The sequence below is a fragment of the Rhinopithecus bieti genome, unplaced genomic scaffold (assembly GCF_001698545.2).
Source record: "Rhinopithecus bieti isolate Rb0 unplaced genomic scaffold, ASM169854v2 scaffold_45617, whole genome shotgun sequence".
Taxonomy (NCBI): domain Eukaryota; kingdom Metazoa; phylum Chordata; class Mammalia; order Primates; family Cercopithecidae; genus Rhinopithecus; species Rhinopithecus bieti.
In genome coordinates this window covers 2,740,898-2,765,698 of record NW_016819136.1, presented here as the reverse complement: position 1 = coordinate 2,765,698, position 24,801 = coordinate 2,740,898, and the positions used below count along the sequence as shown (strand labels likewise).

At 44.7% G+C, this 24,801-nt stretch overlaps 1 protein-coding gene across 1 annotated transcript in view; it reads left to right on the top strand.

The window, feature by feature from the left end:
• The window catches only part of CCDC77 (coiled-coil domain containing 77), a 39,104-nt gene extending 14,580 nt beyond the window's left edge, over positions 1-24,524 (top strand). Inside the window, 11 exon segments of the mRNA XM_017858586.1 lie at positions 2,670-2,812; positions 9,448-9,544; positions 11,543-11,615; positions 13,120-13,208; positions 14,470-14,618; positions 20,208-20,346; positions 20,348-20,395; positions 20,397-20,432; positions 22,533-22,658; positions 22,760-22,912; positions 23,663-24,524. Of these exon segments, the coding sequence (XP_017714075.1) occupies positions 2,670-2,812; positions 9,448-9,544; positions 11,543-11,615; positions 13,120-13,208; positions 14,470-14,618; positions 20,208-20,346; positions 20,348-20,395; positions 20,397-20,432; positions 22,533-22,658; positions 22,760-22,912; positions 23,663-23,809 (1,200 nt within the window). The 3' untranslated portion in view covers positions 23,810-24,524.
• Positions 24,525-24,801: the final 277 nt, after the last annotated feature.

Here is a 24,801-nt window from a genome sequence, read left to right as displayed (position 1 = left end):
GTATGTGTGTGTTGAGTGTGTGTGTGTGTGAGTGTGTATGTGTGTGTGTGAGTGTGTGAGTGTGTGTGTGAGTGTGTGTGTGTGTGTGTGTGTGTGTGTGAGTGTGTGTGTTGAGTGTGTGTGTGAGTGTGTGTGTTGAGTGTGTGTGTGTGTGTTGAGTGTGTGTGTGTGAGTGTGTGTGTGAGTGTGTGTGTGAGTGTGTGTGAGTGTGTGTGTGAGTGTGTGTGAGTGTGTGTGTTGAGTGTGTGTGTGTGAGTATGTGTGTGTGAGTGTGTGTGTGTGAGTGTGTGTGTGAGTGTGTGTGTATATATGTAATTTTTTTTTGGAGACAGTCTTGCTCTTTCACCCAAGCTAGAGTGCAGTGGCGTGACCTCAGCTCACTGCAACCTCCACCTCCTGGGTTTAAGCGATTCTCATGCCTCGGCCTCCCAAGAAGCTAGGATGATAGGGTGCCACCACGCCCAGCTAATTTTTGCTTTTTTAGTAGAGATGGAGTTTTGCCATGTTGGTCAGGCTGGTCTTCAACTCCTGGCCTCGAGTGATCTGCCATGCCTGGTGTGTTAAGTATATTCACATTGTTGTGTGACTGATCTCTAGAATGTTTTCATTTTACAAAACCAAAACTCCATCCCATTAAACAGATCATTTCACCCCACACTCCCAGTAACCATTATTTTACTTGCTATTTCTATGAATTAGAAATAGAGCAGGATTTGCCAGGCATGGTAGCTCATGCCTGTAATCCCAGCACTTTGGGAGGCCAAGGCAGGCGGATCACCTGAGGTCAGGAGTTCAAGACCAGCCTGACCAACATGGCAAAACCTGTCTCTATTAAAAATACAAAAATTAGCTAGGCATGGTGGCACATACCTGTAGTCCCAGCTACTTGGAAGGCTGAGGCAGGAGAATCACCCAGGAGGTGGAGGTTGCAGTGAGCTGATATCGCACCACTGCATTCCAGTCTGGGTGACAGAACAAGGCTCCGTCTCAAAAAAAAAAAAGAGCAGGATTTATCTAGAACAGAGTGGAATCATACTGTAGTTTTTCTTTTAGTGACTGACTGACTTCACTTAGCACAATGTCCTCAAGTTTCGTCTGTGTTGTAGCATGTGACGAGATTTTCTTCCTTTCTGACAACATCAGGCTCTCCCGTGGTTCTAATTCACTGTTCTCTCTTCTTGGAGTACCAACCATCTGCTTCTCTCTCTACCAGTCTTCTGTTCATCTGTCAAGTGTCAGCTCTTTGGTGGCAGTGCTTTGATTTCCCCAACAGATTTCAGAATTTTTATTCCTGCCACGCCTTCCCCCACACCATTTCACCATGCATGCTTTCATGAAGTCATTATTTTATTTGAATCATTTGCCTCTCTCCCCATGAAATTCCTTAGCTCTGTAGACAGGAATCAGATCTTTTCATCTTTGCTTTTCTGCATGTCATAATAATGCTTATGATATAGGAAACATTACCAAAAAAATGTGGATAGGCCGGGTGCGGTGGTTCACGCCTGTAATCCCAGCACTTTGGGAGGCCGAGGTGGGTAGATTGCCTGAGCTCAGGAGTTCAAGCCAGCCTGGCCAATGTGGTGAAATCCCATCTCTACTAAAAATACAAAAATTAGCTGGGCGTGGTGGTGTGCACCTGTAATCCCAGCTACTTGGGAGGCTGAGGCAGAAGAATCACTTGAACCTGCGAGGGGGAGGTTGCAGTAAGCTGAGATCATGCCACCACATTCCAGCCTGGGTGACAGAGCGAGACTCCGTCTCAAAAAAAAGAAAAAAAGCTGTGGATAGAATAGGTGAGTGGTATGGCATTCTGGATTCTATAGTCCGTAAAAGGAAGATGTGAGAGCTTTGATGTTAAATGCAAACTTCACACTCATCCTGTAGCTTTTTTTCTTTTTTTTTTTTGAGACAGAGTCTTGCTCTGTCGCCCAGGCTGGAGTGCAGTGGCACGATCTCGGCTCACTGTAAGCTCCGCCTCCCGGGTTCACGCCATTCTCCTGCCTCAGCCTCCCGAGTAGCTGGGACTACAGGCACCCGCCACCTCGCCCGGCTAAATTTTGTATTTTAGTAGAGACGGGGTTTCACCGTATTAGCCAGGATGGTCTCGATCTCCTGACCTCGTGATCTGCCCGACTCAGCCTCCCAAAGTGCTGGGATTACAGGCGTGAGCCACCGCACCCAGCCTCATCCTGTAGCTTTTAAACTCCAGTCAAGGCTGGGCATGGTGGCTCGTGCCTTTAATCCCAGTACTTTGGGAGGCCGAGGCGGGTGGATCACTTGAGGTCAGGAGTTTGAGACCAGCCTGCCCAACGTGGCGAAACCCCGTCTCTACTAAAAATACAAAAATTAGCTGGGCATGGTGGCATGCACCTGTATGTAATCTCAGCTACTCGGGAGGCTGAGGCACGAGAATCACCTAGAAGGTGGAGGTTGCAGTGAGCTGAGATTGTGCCACTGCACTCCAGCCTGGGCAACAGAGCAAGACTTGGTCTCAATAAATAAACAAACTCCAGTCTATACATGCCTATTGCTGTCATTTGAATTCTGTATTGGCGAAATTATTTATTCTGGAATATTTCTACATGAGTAGACTCCTCCCTATCCAGTGAGAGATACTTCATTGAAGCCCAGTGTCTTTCAGCTATCTTATTGTGGTTTTTTTGCAGCATAAACTTGAATGTGATTTGCAGCAGAGGGAGGAAGAGATTGCTGAACTGCAGAAAGCTCTAAGTGACATGCAGGTCTGCCTCTTCCAAGAACGGGAACATGTTTTACGCCTCTACTCAGAAAATGACAGACTGAGAATCAGGTACCAAACAGGAGAAGGGAAATGTTGGAGTTATAACTTTAAATTACTTTTATTTTATGTATTTATTTATTTATTTATGTATTTATTTATTTATTTATTTTGAGGCAGTCTCCATTGCCCAGGCTGGAGTACAGTGGTGCTATCTCAGCTCACTGCAGCCTCTGCCTCCTGGGTCAAGCGATTCTCATGCCTCAGCCTCTCGAGTAGCTGGGACCACGGGTGTGCGCTACAACACCTGGCTAATTTTTGTATTTTTGTAGAGATGGGGTTTTGCCCTGTCAGCCAGGCTGGTCTCGAACTCCTGGCCCACCTCAGCCTCCCAAAGTGTTGGGATTACAAGCGTGAACCACCATGCCCAGCCCTTTAAATTACTTTTAGAAAGATGCATTTCTCTACATTAATTCTCTTAGGTTGTATTCCCTAGGAAATGGACTCTGAGATGGAGATTTGCCTTCAGGGCAGTTACTGGAGAAGCTCTCTGGAATAATAGCTATGAGCAGATTTGGGCAGAGGTAGAATACGAATGGATGCAATGGTAACAGAAGCCTTAGCCAACCCCATAGGGAGCACTAAGGATAGGGTGGTCTTTCGGCTGCAAAGGACTCAGACTTTTGTGTCCCCCCATTGACCAGTCATAGAATGCAGGCTGTCCCCAGGGAGGGTGTGTAAACTTGGGAGAGGAAGCCCCCTTCAGCCAAGTGTAATTTTTAGAGAAGAGCTGAGCTCCTGGGAGATAAATGTTGCGATCATGAGGGGGAATCTGAGCGGTACACTACATGTTCCCTTACAGTGCACTTCTGTGTGTGTGCTGGGAGTGGGAGGGGAAAATACCCATAACTGAAAGTTTACCATTGCAGCCATCTGAAGTGCACGGTTCACTGGCATTAAGTATATTCACATTGTTGCACCACTGTCACCAGCGTTGAACTCTAGAGCATTTTCATATTCCTAAACTGAAATTGTATACCATTCAACAGTAACTCCCACCTCCCCGTTACCCAGTTCCTGGAACACGCCATTCTACTTTTCGACTCTATGAATTTGACTATTTTAGGTACCTCACGTAAGTGGAATCATACAATGTTTGTTATGTCAGGCTTATTTCACTTAGCATAGTGTCTTCAAGGTTCATCCATGTTGTAGCGTGTGTCAGAATTTTCTTGCTTTTTAAGACTGAACAATATTCCGTTGTATGTACATACCACATCTGGTTGGTCCATTCATCCGCCAGTGGATCTCAGCACACTGTAACCTCCGCCTTCCAAACTGAAGTGATCCACCCCCCTCAGCCTCTGAGCAGCTGGGCCTACACGTGTGTACCAACATGCCTGACTAATTGTTTTTGTAATTTTTGTAGAGACAGGGTTTTGCCATTTTGCCTGGGCTGGTCTCCAACTTCCAAGCTCAAGTGATCTGTCTGCCTCAGCCTCCCAAGGTGCTAGGATTACAGATGTGTGCTGCTGTGCCCGTCCGAGACCTTACTTTTAATTCTTTTATGTATATACCCAGAAGTAGATCATATGGTAGTTCTGTTTTTATTTTTTTGAGTAACTGCCATACTATTTTCTATAGTGGCTATACTGTTTTATATTCCCACCAGCAGTGCACAAGGGTTTGAGTTTCTCCACATTCTTACCAATACCTGTTATTTTCTTTTTTTTTTTTCCTTTAAGCCTTTTTTTTTTTCTTTTTTGAGACAGGGTCTCACCCAAGCTGGAGTGCAGTGGCATAGTAACCGTCTTACTATCAAATAAACAGAAACACCTTACAGGTGTGAGGGAGTCTCATTGTGGTTTTGATTTGCATCTTAAAATCTCAAACGTCTTTCCTGTACCGTTTATATATCTTCTTTAGAGAAGTGTCAATTCAGATGTTTTGCCCATTTTAATAACTGGGTTGTTTTTCTTGTTGTTGAGACAGGGTCTCGCTCTGTCACCCGGGCTACAGTGAGTGGCGTGATCATGGCTCATTGCAACCGCTGTCTGCCGGGCTCAAGCTCTCCTCCCATGTCAGCCTCCCAAGTAGCTGGGAATACAGGCATGTGCCACTACGCCTGGCTAATTTTTGTATTTTTAGTAGAGTCGGAGTTTCGCTGTGTTGCCCAGGCTGGTCTCAAACTCCTGAGCTCAAGTGATCCTCCCACCTCACCCTCCCAAAGTGTGGAGAATACAGATGTGAGCCACCGTGCCTGGCCATAGAAGTTCTTTATATATTCTGGATACTAAACCTTTATTAGATATACAGATACATGCAAATATTTTCTCCTATTCCATCGATTGCCTTTTTATTTTCTCCTTTTTTTTTTTTTTTTTTTTTTTTAAGAGGTAGAGTATCACTCTGTCGGCCAGGGTGATCCTCCTGCCTTAGCCTCTGGAGTAGCCGGGACTATAGGCGTGCACCACTATGCCTGGCTAATTTATTTTCTTTTTTTCATTTTTTTGTAGAGACAGGAGGGTCTCACTATATTCCTCAGGCTGGTCTTAAACTTCTGGCCTCAAGGGATCCTCCTGCCTCAGCCTCCCAAAGGAGTGAGCCACCATGCCGAGCAAGGAGTTTTTAATTTTATGAAGTTCAGTTTATGTATTTTTTTTCTTTTGTTGCTTCTGCTTTTGGTATCACATCGAAGAAATCATTGCCAAATTCATTGTCAGAAAGCTTTTCTCCTATGTTTTCTTCTGAAACTTTTATTATTTTAGCTCTTATGTCTAGGTCTTTGATCCATTTTGAGTTAATTTTCGAATATAGCATTAGGTAAGGTTCCAACTTCATTCTTTTGCATGTGGATGTCCAGTTTTCTCAACATCATTTGTTGAAAAGACTTAGCCACGTGGTTTCTTTTTTATTATTATTATTATTTTTTTTTTAATTTTGAGACAGAGTCTTGCTCAGTCACCCAGGCTGGAATGTAGTGGCATGGTCTCCGCTCACTGCAACCTCTGCCTCCCGGGCTCACGTGATCTCACCTGCCTCATCCTTCCAAGTAGCTGGGACTACAGATATGAGCCAACACACCTAATTTTTTGTGGAGACAGGGTTTTTCCATGTGGCCCAGGCTGGTCTTGAACTCCTGAGCTCAAGCAGTCTGCCCTCCTCAGCCTCCCAAAGTGCTGGGATTTCAAGTGTGAGCCACTGTGCCCAGCCTTGCCACATGGTTTTTTTGGTGTCCCATGGTCAGGTGCTCCATTTTTAGCAGGATCTAGTAGCATGGCAGAAGCTGGTTTTCAGATGTGACGTCATTCTCAGCTGTAGACAGCATGGTCTTTCTGCAGATTCTCAGAGGGTCTGTCACGATTCTTGTAGTGTTGCTTGCCGTAAACTCTGGTTGGTACCTTGTGCCACCACAGACACCATAGGATCTGCCAAGTCATATGTCCTAAGCAGCAGAGCGTCCTTTCAACTCTGGGCCGCACTGAAAGCTCGCCTTCTGTGTCAGTTGGTATGTGGGTCAGAGCAGTATTCCAAAATACAGACTATGTTGTCTTCAGAACCTGAAGACTCCTTTCAGGCATTATGCTTCCTTCTCGGTGTAGCAGGTACCAGATGAAATAATTTGATCTTTACTTCGGAGGGAATATCCTGGCATGCCTAGATCACAGCCTTAAAAACTTCACTGATGTACTTCGTAAGGTTCATCTCCAACCCTCTGGAACACACATATCTTACCAAAGGTTCCAGTGCACTTGCTGTTTCTTGTTCATGCAGTCTGATTTAATGCAATATCATCAGTAGTGAGCTCCTGGCAATCTGTGGAGTAGCCAGATCCAGATTCTTTTTTGTTTGTTTTCATTTGTTTGTTTGTTTGTTTTTGAGATGGAGTCTTATTCTGTCACCCAGGCTGGAGTGCAGTGATGTGATCTTGGCTCACTGCAACCTCTGCCTCCTGGATTCAAGTGATTCTCCTGCCTCAGCCTCCCGAGTAGCTGGGACTACAGGTGTGCATTACCATGCCCAGCTAATTTTTGTACTTTTTAGTAGAGATGGGGTTTCACCATCTTGGACAGGCTGGTCTCGAACTCCTGACCTTGTGGTCCACCTGCCTCAGCCTCCCAAAGTGCTGGGATTACAGGTATGAGCCACCACGATGGCCCAGATTCTTTTATACTGTATTGACAGAGAGTAAAAGCATTAACATGGCCTTGGGGAAGACTATAAACGTTGTCCACATCAGAATTGCCTCTGGTCTTTTGAGAGGTAGGAAGGAATGCATTTGCCTAATTACTCGCCACTTACCATGTGCCTAAGGCTAAGTAATTCTGTTCTAGCAAAGGTCCTACACCTGGCACCATGACTGAACTTGGGGCCTACTTGGTGGTAGTCTGATGTTATCCCCAGAATCCACCTGGTTTTGTATAGGTCAAACTGAGGAATGAAACGAGGCTTTGGTAAGGACCTCCACTCTGCATTCTTTAGATCTTTATTGATCATCTTGACTGGGTAGGGAGGGGCAGTTTCAGAGGCTTTCACTTAGCTTACCCCAGAAGCCAAGAAGCTAATTTGGAGGTACTGCCCCCACCTAGTGTGTCCATTTTAATCATTTGGAAACTGAAGAAATGACCATTGATTTGGTGGATCAATAGACCTGCTGTGAGCTGGACGTGCCCAAATTCCATTTATTCCACGGTCCCCACACGCCCCAGTGCCACGATGATGCTTCAGGTTATCTGGTATCAGTGTCAGCTCAGACCCTGTATCCAGCAATCCTTAAAATGCCCAGGTCGTCCCTTTTTCACAGTGTATAGTTACTTGAATAAATGGCTGTAGACCCTTTAGAGGATGTGAGGAATCATGACCATGAATATCTACTCTGTGGTGTCACAAGGTCTTACCTTCTAGGAGTTCTTCTTGAGCCACCACGCCCGGCCGAGCCTCTTCTTTAGGTAATTGTCGCTAGGACTTAAAACTGACTTGATGCCGGGCGCGGTGGCTCATGCCTGTAATCCCAGCACTTTGGGTGGCTGAGGCGGGCAGATCACGAGGTCAGGAGTTCAAGACCAGCCTGGCTAACATGGTGAAACCCCGTCTCTACTAAAAATGCAAAAATTAGCTGGGCATTGTGGCGCACACCTGCAGTCCCAGCTACTCGGGAGACTGAAGCAGGAGAATTGCTTGAACTCAGGAGGCGGAGGTTGTGAGCCGAGATGGTGCCATTGCACTCCAGCCTGGGTGACAGCGAGACTTTGTCTCAAAAAAAAAAAAACAAAAAAAAAACGGACTTGGGCCTGAAAAATGAGTCAGAGATTGTGATTTTGTATGGGTTGCAGCCCTCAGCCTCTTTTCCATCTTTGACTTATCTTTTATTGTTTAAGCTATGCTCTGTTGACTACCCATCTCCCTTGCTGCGAGAAACGCCATGTTCTGTAAACCATCTCCACGTCACTGGCTCTGAAATCCCCTTTTATGTTTTTTTAAATTAATTAATTTTTTTTTTTTTGAGACAGAATCTTGTTCTGTCACCCAGGCCGGAGTGCAGTGGTGCAATCTTGGCTCACTGCAGCCTCCACCTCCCAGGTTCAAGCGATTCTTGTGCCCAGCTAATTTTTGCATTTTAGTAGAGACCGGGGTTTCACCATGTTGGCCAGGCTGCTCTCGAACTCCTGACCTCAGGTGATCTGCCTGCCTCGGCCCAGAGTGCTGGGATTATAGGCATGAGCCACCACACCAAGCCCGAAAACCCTTTTTAGCGTTTGCTTCCTTGGTGCAGTCCGGAGTAAGCTATCTTAGGTTGAGTTCTCTGGGAAACAGACTGTGCAGTGGAGATTTGCTTGCAGGAATTTTATTGGGAAGTGAGGGAACTCGAACTGGGACTCAGTTGCAGCAGGCCTCGTCCAGCACCACACCGCAGGGGTCTCTGAAGCTGCGATTGCTCTTCAGAGATATCCTGAACTGAGGCAAGGGGATTGGATTTTTGTGTTCCCTCATTGACCAGGCACTGGATATAGGCTGTCCCTGAGGAATGGGACGCCGTTCCCTTGGCTGGAGATTCAACTACAAGCTATCAGCGAGTAGCATTCCTGGCAAATGGCAGAACGAGCCATCAGCCCTGGAGAGGCAGACCCGAGCAGTGCCCCTCAGCAGCCGCTACAGTTCCCTTTTAGAATTAGCTGAGAAGGGCCGGGCGCGGTGGCTCACGCCTGTCATCCCAGCACTTTGGGAGGCCGAGACGCGCGGATCACGAGGTCAGGAGATGGAGACCATCCTGGCGAACACGGTTGAAACCCCGTCTCTACTAAAAATACATAAAAAAAAGACAAGCTGGGCGCGGTGGCGGCACCTGTGGTCGCAGCTACACGGGAGGCTGAGGCAGGAGAATGGCGTGAACCCGGGAAGCGGAGCTTGCAGTGAGTGGAGATCGCGCCACCGCACTCCAGCCTGGGTGACAAAGCGAGACTCCGTCTCAGAAAAAAAAGAATTAGCTGAGAAGTGCCCTGGCCCCTTTTCTCTGAATGGAAATACCTGATGTTTTACAAAGTAGAGCTAAAGTCTAGATACATAACTATTCAATTTTAATTTGAGGTTACTGTTTTCATTTGAGGTTACTATTGTTTAAAAGAAATAGACGGGAGATCCTTTAAACAGCAAGGGTTACTTACTTGGGACATTGATTAATATGTGCTTGCTTTCCATGAGAATTGCAGGGAGCTAGAAGACAAGAACAAGATTCAGAATCTCTTGGCTCTTGTGGGAACAGACGCTGGAGAAGTGACCTATTTTTGTAAGGAGCCTCCTCACAAAGTAAGTAATCTTGGTGGAGCATGGTGAGTGTGGCTTCACAAATCACAGGCTAGGGCCCATCACCAGAAGAACGTTAGTATTCGCTAGAGAAGGCAGGTGGAGAATTAGCCATCATAGTGCCTTGTTTGCCTGAGTTGTTAAAGCATTTTTCTTCAAAAACCTCAGGAAGTAGCATCGTTTACCCCCATTTCACTGTGTAGAAACCTGAAACACAGAGAGGGGTGGCTGTTTAAGCTGAGACAGAGAGGAAAGCAGGAGCAGACTGTGCGTGGGAGAAAGTTTTGATGCTTAAGTTTCTTTTTTAAATCTTTGTTTATACTGATTACAAATGATATCCATGGTCTTTATTAAAAACAAAAACAGAGTATAGTAATCTATCATCTAAAAGTGGCAGCTTCTCATAATCCTAGACCCCAGAGATAATCCACTGTTAATACTTTGGTATATATACCTCCATTTCTTTTTCCATTCCTGTAGAAATAGTTATGTGTTTGTGTATACTATTTCTATTTTTTCACTTCTATAAACAGTTCCTGAGCATTTTTATACGTATCTGTACATGTATACTTCTATTTCCTGAAGGTCCTTGGCCAAGAGCTACTTTTTTTTTTTTTTTTTTTTTTGAGACAAAGTCTCATTCTGTTACATAGGTTGGAGTGCAATGCGCAATCTCAGCTTACTACAACCTCCGCCTCCCAGTCTCAAGCACTCCTCCCACCTCAGCCTCCCAAGCAGCTGGGGCTACAGGTGTGCACCACCACGTCCAGCTAATTTTTGTATTTTTTGTAGAGATGGGGTTTCACCATGTTGCCCAGGCTGGTCTGGAACTCCTAAGCTCAAGCAGTCTGCCCGCGTCGGCCTGCCAAAGTGCTGGGATTACAGGCATGAGCCACCACACCCGCCAAAGAGCTGCTTTTTAAAAAATAAATAAATAAAAACAATTTAGAGCTGAGGTCTTGATATGTTGCCCAGGCTGGACTCACACTTCTGGGCTTAAGCACCATCCTTCCAAGTAGCCGGAACTACGGGGGTGCACCAGTGTGTCCCAAGCTGTTCTTGGTTTTGTTTTTAATCATATATTACCAAATAGCCCTGGAATTTTATTTATGNTAATAGATCTAGGAGAATTGAGTGCTGTTTTTCCTTTCTCCTTTCTATTGTTTGTATAACTAATCTCTCTAGCATTTGGGGTATAAATACAGAATAGTCATCCATTTTAATCATCTAACCACGTAGTGTATATCATCCTCACAAATAGTACAACTTAGATTCCAGTCTTATTGTTAACATACTGCTACCTTCAGATTATTTATTTATTTTATTATTTATTTATTTATTTTTCAAGACAGAGTTTCACTCTTGTCACCCAGGCTGGAGTGCAATGGTGCGATCTCGGCTCACCACAACCTCCGCCTCCTGGGTTCAAATGATTCTCCTGCCTCAGCCTCCCGAGTAGCTGGGATTACAGGCATGCACCACCATGCCTGGCTAATTTTGTATTTTTAGTAGTGATGGGGTTTCTCCATGTTGGTCAGGCTGGTCTAGAACTCCCGACCTCAGGTGATCTGCCCCCCCCTCCACCTCCCAAATTGCTGGGATTACAGGCGTGAGCCACCATGCCCGGCCTTATTTTTATTTTTTTTAGAAACAAAGTCTCATTCTGTTGCCCAGGTTGGAGTGCAATGGAGCGATCATAGCTCACTGCAGCCTTGAGCTCCTGGGCTCAAGCGACCCTCCCACCTTAGCCTCCTGAGTAGCGGGGACCACAGGCACATGCCACCACACCCGGCCAACTTTTTTAAGTTTATATTGTCAACACAGGGTTTTATCTGGTTTGTTACTTTGCCTGTGTGGTCTCTCATATGCATGACATCCTTATATAATCATATCAGTTTTGACAAATTTAACTTACAGCCTTCAATCTACAGAACTAAGGCTGAAAAATAAAATATTACGTTTATAGGAAGGCTACTTCAATACCAGTGTTTGCTTCCTTAGGTCACCATTCTCCAAAGGACTATCCAGGCTGTAGGGGAACGTGAGCAGAATGAATCTTCAGCTTTCAAAGCAGGTAACAAACATATAACCCATTAGAAATTCTCATCAATGCAGAATAGAAAATCACAGGGCAGGCCGGGTGCGGTAGCTCACACCTGTAATCCCAGCACTTTGGGAGGCTGAGGTGGGTGGATAACCTGAGGTCAGGAGGTCGAGACCAGCCTGGCCAACATGGCAAAACTGATGTAAACACAAAAAATTAGCCAGGCATGGTGGCAGGTGCCTGTAATCCCAGTTGTTTGGGAGGCTGAGGCAGGAGCATTGCTTGAACCTGGGAGGCGGAGGTTGCAGTGAGTCGAGGTCACACCAATGCACAACAGAGCGAGACTCTGTCTCAAACAAAAAGCACAGTGCACACAATTGGAAATGTTTTCCCTACTGTACAGTGATAATTGATGTTCATAATGATGCCTTTGGTGGTCTAATGTCTTAATGAGCTTCTTGAACCATCCAAGAAATTAAATTTTGCTCAGTTCAATTGTGTCTTTTTGTTTTGTTTTGTTTTGAGATGGAGTTTTGCTCTTGTTGCCCAGGCTGGAGTGCAGTGGCGTGATCTCCGCTCACTGCAGCCTCTGTCTCCCAGATTCAAGTGATTCTCCTACCTCAGCCTCCCGAATAGCTGGGATTACAGGCACGCACCCCATACCTGGCTAATTTTGTATTTTTAGTAGAGAGGGAGTTTCTCCATGTTAGGCTGGTCTCGAGCTCCCAATCTCAGGTGATCCACCTACCTTGGCCTCCCAAAGTGCTGGGATTACAGGCGTGAGCCACCGCACCCAGCGTGCTTAGTTCAATTTTTAACTTTCCTTATCTTTAAAATAACCTTGTCTTTTGAAAATTGTGTGATATGTCATAACCAAAATGTTTAAGTTTTGTTTTTCTTATTCCTTATTCTGTTTGATTGATTGGTTGATTGAGACAGGCTCTGTCGCCCAGGCTGCAGTACAGTGGTATGAGCTGGTTTTCTGTAACCTTGAACTCTTGGACTCAATTGACCCTCCCACCTCAATCTCCTGAGTAGCTGGGACGACAGGCATATGACAGCCACCACACCTGGCTAATTTATTGTATTTTACTTTATTTTGTGTAGGGAGGGGTTCTCACTGTGTCACTCAGGCTGGTTTTGAACTCCTGGCTTCAAGTGATTGTCCTGCTTTGGCCTCCCAAAGCACTGGGATTACAGGCATAAGCCACAACACCTGGCCTTATTCTGATTAAATAGTATCTTACTAAGAAAATAGACACAACTATTTTAGTGATTGATCCTAAGGAAAATTTAGTGGTTGATTCTGCCAGAAGATGAACAGGATTACTTAGGTGACATCTTGCAGAGTTCCCTGACAGAGATTCCTGTTTGAAAAGTTAAGCCCTGTAGTTACGATGTTTCCCTTTTTCTTCCTTTCCGTCCCTCACAGGTAAATGAATCTGAACTCCCCTGTGCGGGAAATGCTGACACTTCAATAGCAGACAGAAAAGCTGGGTAAAACCTTCTTGACAGATTTTGTTTTCTATTTTAGATCCTAAAATAAGCAAAAGAAGACCATCGAGAGAGAGAAAAGGAAGTTCTGAACATTACCAAAGAGACGTACAGACACTCATCCTGCAGGTAAAGAATGTAGTTTTGGCAGACCAAGATGGCTTTTATCCACAAGTTTGGCTTTATATAACATACCCTCAGTATCGTGTGATAAGTATCTCCTTGCACACAGGTTACATCTAAGCCTCATGTGATTGAGAAAATTGAGATTGTTCTTAATTTCCAAGAGCTTGTACTTTCAAACCATCCTTTTCTATTTGAACGTTCTAAAAGTGCTACTCTAAACCTTCAGTTCAATGTACTAAGCCCCGTCCACCAAAACCATTACAAGGTAAGAATCCCCTGGCCTAGGGACATACAGAGATTGCAGAGGGAAGCTCGTCTATGTTGACGGATCAACGTTTGGTGGTATATTCATTTCTTTAGTGCTTAGGTTCTACAGTCTAGGAAAGTAATGAACTATTCTCTTACCTCCTGGTTATTATGTGTCATTTGGAACCATGATTTTTCATCTAATTGCACTAAAGTTTCCGTCCTTACTGGGTTAAATCTCTGTTGATTTAAATGACAGTTTCTACCTTTGGCTAGTATCTCCATGTGGAGTCGTGATAGCCAGACACAGAGAAGGACATTACCTTATATTCATTTTGCTGTACTTTTTGAAACCAAAAACCAAGAGTCATTTTGCTTCTGGGCAGGAAGGGTGTCTTAAAGAGACAGTCAAGGGAGATAGTGAACAGGCAAAAATCACAGGGTAGGGGAAAGGATTTTGTAGCTTTGTTCGTGTGATGTAGATGCTGGGTTTCGTTTGAATGAAGAATCTGCTCTTGGATAGCCTGACCCCATTTATAAGACATTAAGAGAAACTGGGCCGGGCGTGGTAACGCCTGTAATCCCAGCACTTTGGGAGGCCGAGGCTAGATGATTGCTGGAGCCCAAAAGTCCGAGACCAGCCTGGACAACATAGTGAGATCCCATCTCTACAACCCAAAAGTTCCAGACCAGGCTGGACAACATAGTGAGACCCCATCTCTACAAAAAATAAAAATAAAATTAGCTGGGTGTGGTGGGACACACCTGTAGTCCTGGAGGCTGAGGCAGGGAGGACCGCTTGAGCCCATGGGGTTGAGGCTGCCGTGAGCTATGATCACGCCCCTTGCACTCCAGCCTGGGGGACAGAGCAAGACCTTGTCTTGAAATGTACAAGAGGATTAAGATTGAGATTTTTTTGTTTGTTTTTTAATTTTTCTGGAGAAAGGCTGACTTTTCCTAGGGGTATGAAGTAAGTGGAAGTAGGGTTGGATTCCTCACCCCTTTTTGGCCTGTCTAGGTGGAGGCACTGCAGGCTCAGCTGGGAGAACAGACCAAACTTGCTCGAGAACAAATTGAAGGGCTCATGGAGGATAGACGGATTCACCTCGAGGAAATACAAGTTCAGCACCAGAGAAGTCAGAACAAAATCAAAGAGCTAACCAAAAAGTGAGTGTCTAAGAAAGCTGTACCTAACAGGTATTTTATTTTTCTGAGTGACTTAAAAGTTAGCATTTTGTACTTGAACAACAGCGGGTCATAGAACTAAAGGGAACCTTGAAAAAACTGTCTTCCTCAGAAACCCCTGGCTTTCCATAGGTGAGTATCTCGCTTTTCCAGGCATGCTGTTGCAGAGCTGATGAGTATTTCATGTGCTCCTTTTAATCCACTGTGGTGTTTTCGCTTCTGGTGGTTAAGAAGTGTTTTTAGGCCGGGCTCACGCCTGTCATCGCTCATGCCTGGGCGACAGAGTGAGACCCTGTCTCAAAAAAAAGTGTTCTTTTACCCACTGATACACTGTCTGACTCAATGTCGTAGGCCATTTTCTTTTGTTTGCCCCCTCATGAATGTGGAAAACATGAGTTTACGTATCTATACCAAAAACACTGCACACTCAGTATTTTAATCGGAACTCTGCCAGTGCTTTTATCTAGCGACATGTTGTCCTTTTTGGCTTCTATGAAATCTCTGTCCCAAGAAAGGCAGGATTATATGTTTCTCTAACAGACTGAGTTGGCATAGTGTATTCTTGGTTATCAGAATACTCATATAGCTTTGGGATTTTGAATTGTAAATATCTATGATGTGTGAAACAGCACGATACATACTGTACGGTCTCAATCGCATAAAATGGGGTGTTGTGTCTGCACACACGCAGGAACTAGAGCATCCTGTAAACTTTACAGTTGATACACTGTAAAGTGCTTCTGATTGTGGATGACTTTGTTCTTTGCTTCTTGTGTGTTTCAGTTTCCTATAATGTACATACTTTTAAAACATAAAGGTGATTTTTAAAATCTGAAAAAATAAAAACAAAAAATGGCCAACTCTGTCCTCATTGTTTTTGTTCCTAACCTGCTTACCTTTCTTTACCTCTCTGCAGTCTGACTTCAGCCCCCCATTTTATCAAACACGCCCTTTCTGGGGTTACCACTGACCTCTTAACTTTTATTTTTTTTTGGAGACTAAGTCTCGCTCTGTCGCCAGGCTGGAGTGCAGACGCTGATCCCAGCTCCCTGCAACCACCGCCTCGCAGGTTCAGGCGATTCTCCTGCCTCGGCCTTCCAAGTAGCTGGGATTATAGGCGCCGCCACCATACCCAGCTAATTTTGTAAATTTAGTAGAGACGGGGTTTCACCGTGTTAGCCAGGCTGATCTTGAACTCCCAACCTCTGGTGGTCCACCTGCCTCAGCCTCCCAAAGTGCAACGATTACAGGCATAAGCCACCACGCCCAGCCAACCTCTTTTTTTTTTTTTTTTTGAGACGGAGTCTCGCCCTGTTGCTCAGGCTGGGGTGAGTGGCGCAATCTCGGCTCACTGCAAGCTCCGCTTCCCGGGTTCACGCTGTTCTCCTGCCTCAGCCTCCCGAGTGGCTGGGACTACAGGCGCCGCCACCATGCCCGGCTGATTTTTTGTATTTTCGGTAGAGACGGGGTTTCACAGTGTTAGCCAGGATGGTCTTGATCTCCTGACCTCGTGATCCACCCGCCTCGGCCTCCCAAAGTGCTGGGATTACAGGCGTGAGCCACCGCGCCCAGCCCTGGCCGACCTGTTAACTTCTGAGACCAGTTATATCTCTGTTCAGTCCTTATTATACGTAGTATCTTCTTGCATGTTTGGTGTCACTGATCAACCCCTCCTTGTAATTCATTTCCCTTGATTGCTGCAGCACCTGTCTTTCTTGGTTCTTCTACCCGTCTAACCCCTTCACCCTTTTGCCTGGTTCCAGTGGCCAGACCTATGCCATAAGGACATTCTCAGTTGAATGTGTTTGAGCATGTCAAATTTACCATTACTGAGACCACACTGTTTCTCCCAACAAATACTCCCATCCCCATCTCAAACCTACTACTTCTTTCTTCTTTTCATTTAGTTTCATGACATCACATGTATTCAGTTTCCCAGGCTTGAAACCACAGGATCATCTTCAGCTCTTAACTTTCTTATTCCTTAATTCCAAACCCTATGGATTGTGAGCCTAAAAACCTTCTCAAGTCCTTTCTCTGCTCTCTGATACAGGCAGTTCTACATGGAGCACAGCATACACAAAAGCAAAGCTGTTTTTGATACTATAGAACTTGTGTTAACTTGTCAGAGCTCCATGATTTAGTACTTCCGTGTCTTATTCCTAGGAATGGTCCATACTTATGCAGGCTATGTGTAAATATCCCTGTAGTCCTTCTAATCATATAACCTGAAGTTAGCACTCAGGAAAGTATCTCCTCTCTGATTGTTTTGTTTTGTTTTTTCCAGTAAAGACAGGGTCTTACTCTGTTGCCCAGACTGGAGTGCAGTGGTGTGATCATAGCTCACTGCAGCCTTGAACTCCTGGGCTTGAGCAGTCCTCCTGCCTCAGCCTTCCAAGTAGCTAGGATTACAGGTGCATACCACCAAACCTGGCTTATTTTTATTATTTTTTGTAGAGATGGGGTCTCGCTGTGTTGCCCAGGCTAGTCTCGAACTCCTGGCTTCAAGCAATCCTCTCACTTCAGCCTCCTAAAGCACTGAGATTACAGACATGAGCCACTGTGCCCAGCCCTGAACTCTCATTCTTAGTACATTAATTCAAACTCTATTCCTTTGTTTAAATTGTTCCTATTGCCGATCCTTTGTGTTCTTTTTTTTTTTTTTTTTTTTTTTTTTTTTTGAGACAGAGTCTTGCTCTGTGGCCCAGGCTGGAGTGCAGTGGTGCAATCTCGGCTCACTGCAAGCTCCGCCTCCTGGGTTCACGCCATTCTCCTGCCTCAGCCTCCCAAGTAGCTGGGACTACAGGTGTCTGCCACCATGCCCGGCTAATTTATTTATTTATTTATTTTGTATTTTTAGGAGAGACGGGGTTTCGCCGTGTTAGCCCAGATGGTCTCGATCTCCTGACCTTGTGATCCACCCGCCTCAGCCTCCCAAAGTGCTGAGATTACAGGCGTGAGCCACCACGCCCAGGCTTTTGTGTTCTTATATCTTTCTCACTACTATGAATTAGTTCCTCTATTAGGAATTATCAACTGCTTAAAAATATTTGATAGTCTCCATTTACCTTATGATAAAGTCCTGATACCTTAGCATGAATTTTTAGGAACGTCATCATCTGACACCAAATAAACCTTCAGCCTCAGCTCCTCCCCTGTTGCTGTAGTTCACCTTGTGCATCAGCCAGACTAATTATAACAGCTGTTGTTCATCGGACATTTGTTATGCGGCAGCACCTTCTGACACTTCCTTCTTAGCAGAGACAGGGTTTCACCACGTTAGCCAGGCTGGTCTCGATCTCCCGACCTCAGGTGATCCGCCCACCTCAGCCTCCCAAAGTGTTGGGATTATAGGCGTGGGCCACCGCGCCCGGCCTGCTATGTTTCTTTTAACATAGTATAATGTGTTTGCATTTGGTCAGTATTTCTCCATCTGCATTTTATTTTAGTATTTTGCACTTAAGTATATAGCATCTTGACTTTTCATTGGGTTTTGTTTTAAGGGACAGATATTTTCAAATTGTCACAGTAATTTGTAATTTTATATCTGTTTTCCAGAATATTAGTAACCTTCCTTGTTTAACATTATCTTCATATCTGAGCATGTGATCAGTTCCTTCCAGTAGACAGATCTTCCTAAGAAGAAATCCAAGGCCATTAATGACTGTCCTTCGGGTGTCACTTTCAAGCTACTTGTATTTTAACAAGCCCGTACTTTCCCAGTTTGAGATTGAGAACGTAATGTAAGAATAAAATAACTCATTGAAAGTGAGAGAGATCCGTGTGGTAACTGAATGAAATCTCTCTTTATATACGTGCACACATACCTGACTGTATACATTCATCTTGTGACATTTACTGTGTGCTTGGCACTATGCTACCATTTTCCTCGTATCTGTGTGCACTTTTACTCATGAAAATAAGTGGATCTGACATTATTTGTTCAGTAGAAAACTGTAGTGATTGCTTCATGGTATTTAATACTCTTGCAAGCAGTTAGATCATTCAGTATAGCATTTTTCTAGGGGCTAATGTTAAACTGATGAGTTGCTAACTTCCAAGGACATTGTTTTTTAAAGATAGAAACATCGTCTATCCCTAAATTTCAGGAAAGCGTCATCAAGAATCTGTTAACTGCCTGTGTATATCCAGTAGTTAGTATTATCCTTGACAATCTCATGGCATTGGAGCAAAAATAAGCAATAAGTAAGGTATATGCTTTCACTCAGGGTGGGAAAAAGTGCATGTTGACAGTTAAAATGTGACAGATGAGCAAGTGTTGAATTATAAGACAAGGAAACATTAACACTGGGATGGAATTTCAGAGAATGGAGGAATTAAAATAGGCTAAAGTTGTTGAAAACGACTTCGTACAGGAAGTTGATTTTTTAAGAAGGAGGCCAGGTGCAGCGGTTCCCACTTGTAATCCCAGTATTTTGGGAGGCTGGGGCGAGAGGATTGTATGAACCCGGGAGTTCCAGACCGGACTAGCCTAGGGAACATAGCAAGACCCAGTCTCCACACACACAAAAAATTTTAATGAGCTGGCAAACGCCCTGGGAGGTGGTCCCAGCTGCTTAGGAGGCTGAGACAGAAGGATTGCTTGAGCCCAGGAGGTCAGGGCTGCTGTGAGCCGTGGTTGTGCCTCTGCACTCCAACCTAGGTGACAGAGCAAGACCCTGTCAAACACAAAAAGTTCTTTTTAAAATAAACAAAGGTGCACTCCAACCTAGGTAACAGAGCAAGACCCTGTCAAAAAAAAAAAGTTCTTTTTAAAATAAACAAAGGATAAAATTTTGATACAGGCAGTTCTACATGGAGCACAGCATACACAAAAGCAAAGCTGTTTTTGATACTATAGAATTTGTATTAACTTGTCAGAACACCATGATTTAGTTCTTCCTTGTCTGATTCCTAGGAATGGTCTATACTTATGTAGGCTGTGTGTAAATATCCCTGTAGTCCTTCTAATCATCTAACCTGAAATGAGCACTCAGGGAAATGCCTGTAAAGACCAGTCTATGAACCAGTGAGCATGGGGTAGATACGTTGTACTTTGCCCAGTAAAACCTGTAAGATTGCCAGTGATCAGATTTTTACAACTGCTAATTTTTTTTTTTTTTTTTTTTTTTGAGACGGAGCTCGCCTCTGTCGCCAACACTGGAGCTGCACATGGCCGGGAATCTCAGCTCACTGCCAAGCTCCCGCCTCCCGGATTCATTGCCATTCTCTGCCTCTACGCCTCCCGAGTAGCTGGGCACCTACAGGCGCCCGCCCCTCACCCGGCTGTTTTCTTTCTATTTTTAGTAGAAGACGGGGTGTTTCACGTGTTAGCCCAGGATGGTCTCCATCTCCTGACCTTGTGATCTGCCCGTCTCAGCTCCCCAAAGTGCTGGGATTACAGGCGTGAGCCACCACGCCCTGGCCCAACTGCTAATATTTTACAAAATTTAATATATTACACAGTTTTAAAAAGAGCCATTCTCTTCCATTGCTGGAATAATCCCTTGCTTTCACGGTGTGGCTGTGTGTCGCATCCTCATGTCTCGCGTTTGTACTTCCTCTTCCTCGTCTTCACCACACCCAAGAGCTGCTCTATGAAAGCACCAAAGATTTTCCTGCACACTCAGATCCGAAAACCAAAATAAGAGAAGTCCATGCGATGCTTGAAAAAGGTAATCTGATGTCAAGATTAAGCACATACAGGGTGCCAGTGTAAGAGACCAGAAGACTAAATTGGAAAAGTGTTGCCTGTTCTGCCATGAGAGCCATCATGCTCAAAGTGAATATATTAAGGTCAATCGTCCTTAGCGTCTTCAAAATAGTCTATTTTTTTTCTGGGAGAGTTGAAGGAATTCCAAAAGAACCTACAGTTTGTAATGTAAAGTCCATTCAGTGCGGAAAGCTCTGGTAGCAGCTCGCCTCCAAGAACTAGTTTCGAAGAACAGCTGATTCATTCATAGCACCTTCGGGATTTAAAATATTAGCCTTCGTCCTCATTCATTCTTCATTCATTCTTCACTTCAGCAAATACTTACCTGCACCTGCTGGCGGGCACAGTGGCTCACCGCCTGGTAATCCCAGCACTTTGGGAGGAGGCAGACAACATCACGAGGTCAGGAGTTCAAGACACCTGCGCCAACAATGGTGAAACCCCATCTCTGCTAAAAATACAAAACAAATTTAGGCTGGGCGTGACTGTTTAGCTGGGTGCCCTGTATTCCAGCTACTTGGAGGCTGAGGCAGCGAGAATTGCTTGAACCCAGGAGGCAGAACGGTTGCAGGGAGCTGAGACCACACCACTTCGCTGCAGCCCTGGCTTACAGTGCCGAGACTCGTCTCACAAAAACAAACAACACAAACTATTTACTGCATCCGGACTATGGGTTAGGCCCTAGAGTTACAGTACCATCTAACAAGGTCTGTCCTCACTGGTCACTTCTACATTTTAATGGGTGACGAAAAAAACAGAACATTAAACCAATAACTTAGAAATTCTACGATCTAGGGTGGGGGGCGATGGCTCACACCTGTCAACTCCTGGCACTCTGGGAGCGCAAGGGGGTGGATCACCTGAGGTCAGGAGTTCGAGGACCGCTGACCAACATGGTGAAACCCCGTCCTCTTACTCAAAAATACAAAAACTGACCCAGGGTCGGTGGCCAGGTGCGGTGGCAGGTGCGTGTAATCCCAGCTACTCGGGAGGCTGAGGCAGGAGAATCACTTGAATCCAGGAGGCGGAGGTTGCAGTGAGCCGAGATCATGCCATTGCACTCTAGCCTGGGTGACAAAGTGAGAGACTCTGTCTCAAAAAAAAAAAGACTTTGGGAGGTCGAGGTGGGCCGATCACAAGTTCAGGTGTTCGAGACCAGCCTGGCCAACACAGTGGAACCCTGTCTGTACTAAAATACAAAAAATTAGCCGGGCGTGGTGGTGGGCGCCTGTAATCCCAGCTACTTGGGTAGAGACTGAGGCAGGAGAATCACTTGAACCTGGGAGGCAGAGGTTTCAGTGAGCCGAGATCGCACCACTGCACTCCAGCCCAGTGATAGAGCAAGACTCCGTCTCAAAAAAAAAAAAAAAAAAAAGAAAGAAAATTATAGATTATAAAAATGTGGTGTTAAGGGAATAAAAGAATTACATGAAGATTATATGTGATTGCTGGATGTCTATTGTATTAATAGAAGGAATGCACAGAGACACTGTCTCAAATCTGGTGCTTTTGCTGAGACCTGAAAAATGGGACTAAGCTTGCCATGCAGACCTTGAGGAAGAACATTCCTGGCAGAGGGAAAAGCAAGTTTACACGCCTGGAGTATGTTCAAGGAAACGGAAGGCTGTCATCGTGGTTGTAGAGGAATGAATAAGGAGGAAGTGATATGCCCTTTAAGAGGCCAGGGTTGGCAGCAGCCAGTCGTGGAGGGCCTTGTGTATTATGGTACAGAGTGTGAGCTTCACTCTCAACAGTGTTAGGCCTTTGAAGGATTGTGTGAAAGAAGTAACATGATCTGATTTGGGTTTTTAAAGGATCATTTTAACTGCTCAATACAGCATGTATAGTAAGTGTTGTTGTTAATAATTCTTCCTTTTTAAAAACATATATTGTAATGTCTCACTTGAGACAGCTTCTGAAGTCCATTATCTGACTCTTCCCAGAGCCAAAAATATTTGTTTGAATTTCTACTCTGTACACTTTAGAAACGGGGTTTATGAGACTGGCCTAGAAGTAGGAGATTTTCAGATGTTCCTCAAAGTTCCTTGTCGTTTGGTTCCTTAACTCACTTTGTACCTCTGGAAATCCCTTCTTTTCTTTCTTTCTTTCTTTGCCTAAGTGCTACTTGAATGACCTAAACTGTAGAACTGAGTGTTCATAGTTTTTGTCCCTTTGACTTGCAGTCCCTAAAAGATAAGTTAGTCCAAGAGAAAAAGCTGTCCGGTATGTACCAAGAGCAGTGCATGTCCTTAGAAGAGGAACTTGCCCGAATTCGTGAGGAAGAGGGAATGAGGAGAGACATCTTCAAGGTACAAAATTATCTTCCATTTATAAGGGAGCAGGAAGCGCAGATGGCCGGGGAAAACGCTTCCCTCACCTTCATAAATGCCTTCCCGTTCCCCGTATTTAGGATCGCACTAACAAGATGGGGAAGCGTTTACAGGTAATGACAAGACGCTATGAGGCATTGGAGCGTCGACGGATCTTGGAAGTAGAAGGCTTTAAGACAGATATTAAGGTTCTCCGACAGAAACTGAAAGACTTGGAGCAAATGTTGTATAAGGTAATTGCTGGTCCTGGATTGCCACAAGGGAGAAAAGAGGTGTAAGTGAGGGAACGTGGTCACGAGGGCTCCTCAAAAGAAGGATGTGTTGTTTCGTGCTGATAGACACGAACGGATCACCGCCTTTAAGCCTCCCTGAAAATCAGTTCCAGCACATGCTAGAGGGAAAATAAAAACTGAAATCACTGAATGATTGCATCATTAATACTTCGATGTGAGCTACACTTAACGGAAATTGTCATCCCCCCTAATTCAAGAAGTAGATGAAACAATCATGTCTGTTTTACAGTTGGGGAAAGTGGGTCATTGATGGACAGAGTGATTTTTTCCAGCAGACACAGTTCTTTAGAATGCAAGTTGCCTCAAGAGCCGCCTTCATGAGATTTAGCCAGTTAGCCTGTGTTCCAAACAAGCTCAGTTACAGAAAAGAGGCGAGGCCTGCTTTCCTTCTTTGACAAATTTACCAGTAGTGTTGTTTTCCTGGCCTCTCTGACTCTTCTTTCTTGTTCATTGATCTCTAGCTCAAGGCTCCTTTATTGTACAGGAAGGATATTCATGGGATTTCTGCTTTAATTCTACGTTTTCCTTCTTTCGTTAGCCACTGAATGAACTAAGGATGAAATTTATCCTATGTACTCAAAATCTCATAGAAAGGAGCTAGCACAACTGTGTCTTTTTGACCGCTATCTCTCCCCTGGCATATACCATAATCATTTCTTTCTTTTTTTTTTTTTTTTTTCAAATCCCTAGGCAACAATTAATGCCCGGGCAAACCAGGATCTTGCCATTCTATGTGAGGTCCGTGACAGCAATAGACGGGCACATAAGATACAAGGAGAACTGAAGAATCTTAAGTCGAAAGTGTTTGGTCTGGAGCATGAACTGAGACTCTGTTGATGTCTACTTTTGGAAATGGCCCCCATTTAGAAGAGGTGTGCTCCTTGAAACCTGAGGAGAAGGTCATCTGCTGCCAGAAAATGTAAACCTGAGTTGACTAGAGTGATGGTAGTGATTATTACGAAGACAGGGTGAAGAATCAGGGACCACTAGGAAAGCTTTTCTTGCATGCTCAGCTTGCTTTATCATTTTTGCTGTCCTTTACCATTTGTGGAGAGTAGGGGCCTGGTCCTGAATGACCTAGAGGCTTTCGTTATTTATCCCGTCTGTATCAACAGGTTTTTGTTTTTTTAGAAGACAGTGATGATAAAAACTTAGGAAGAAGGTATTTTGCAGTGAGCTTGGCTGAGTGTCCGTGGGAAGAATACTTTCCCTAAAGAGAGAGACGCACTCACAGAGGCTGCCTTTTTTCTGAGTCCGGGGAGAAGGCAGCACATCACAACCTGTCCCATTGCTCATTCTGCTGTTTCACCTTCCATCGTGAGCAGAGCCTGAATTACGTTTCTGGGCAGTTTCATGGTGTTTCACCAGAGGGCACTAGAGACTCAAACAAAATGTCCATCTGGAAAAATTAAGGAGGCACCTTGGCAAGGGTGAATGAAACAGAAATGATCCTTGTTTGGAAAGTTTGATGTTTTATCAGTAACACGGCTTTTGAAAATGATGTATAGATTTTAAATTAACTATTTTCAATAAAATATTTCATTCAAAAGATTCTCTGAGTTTTCTGTAACTTCTCCTCAATACTATGTTTATGCTTCGTTAATGACTCACGCAACTCAGTTTACTTTTTTGTTCCATGGCCTCTGCAGTTTTGTGCAAGTGTACAAGATTTTTTGGGGGGTTTTTGAGACAGAGTTTCACTCTTGTCATCCAGGCTGGGGTGCAGTGGCGTGATCTCAGCCCACTGCAACCTCTGCCTCCTGGGTTAAAGTGATTCTCCTGCCTCAGCCTTCCAAGTAGCTGGAATTACAGGCGCTCACCAGCATGCT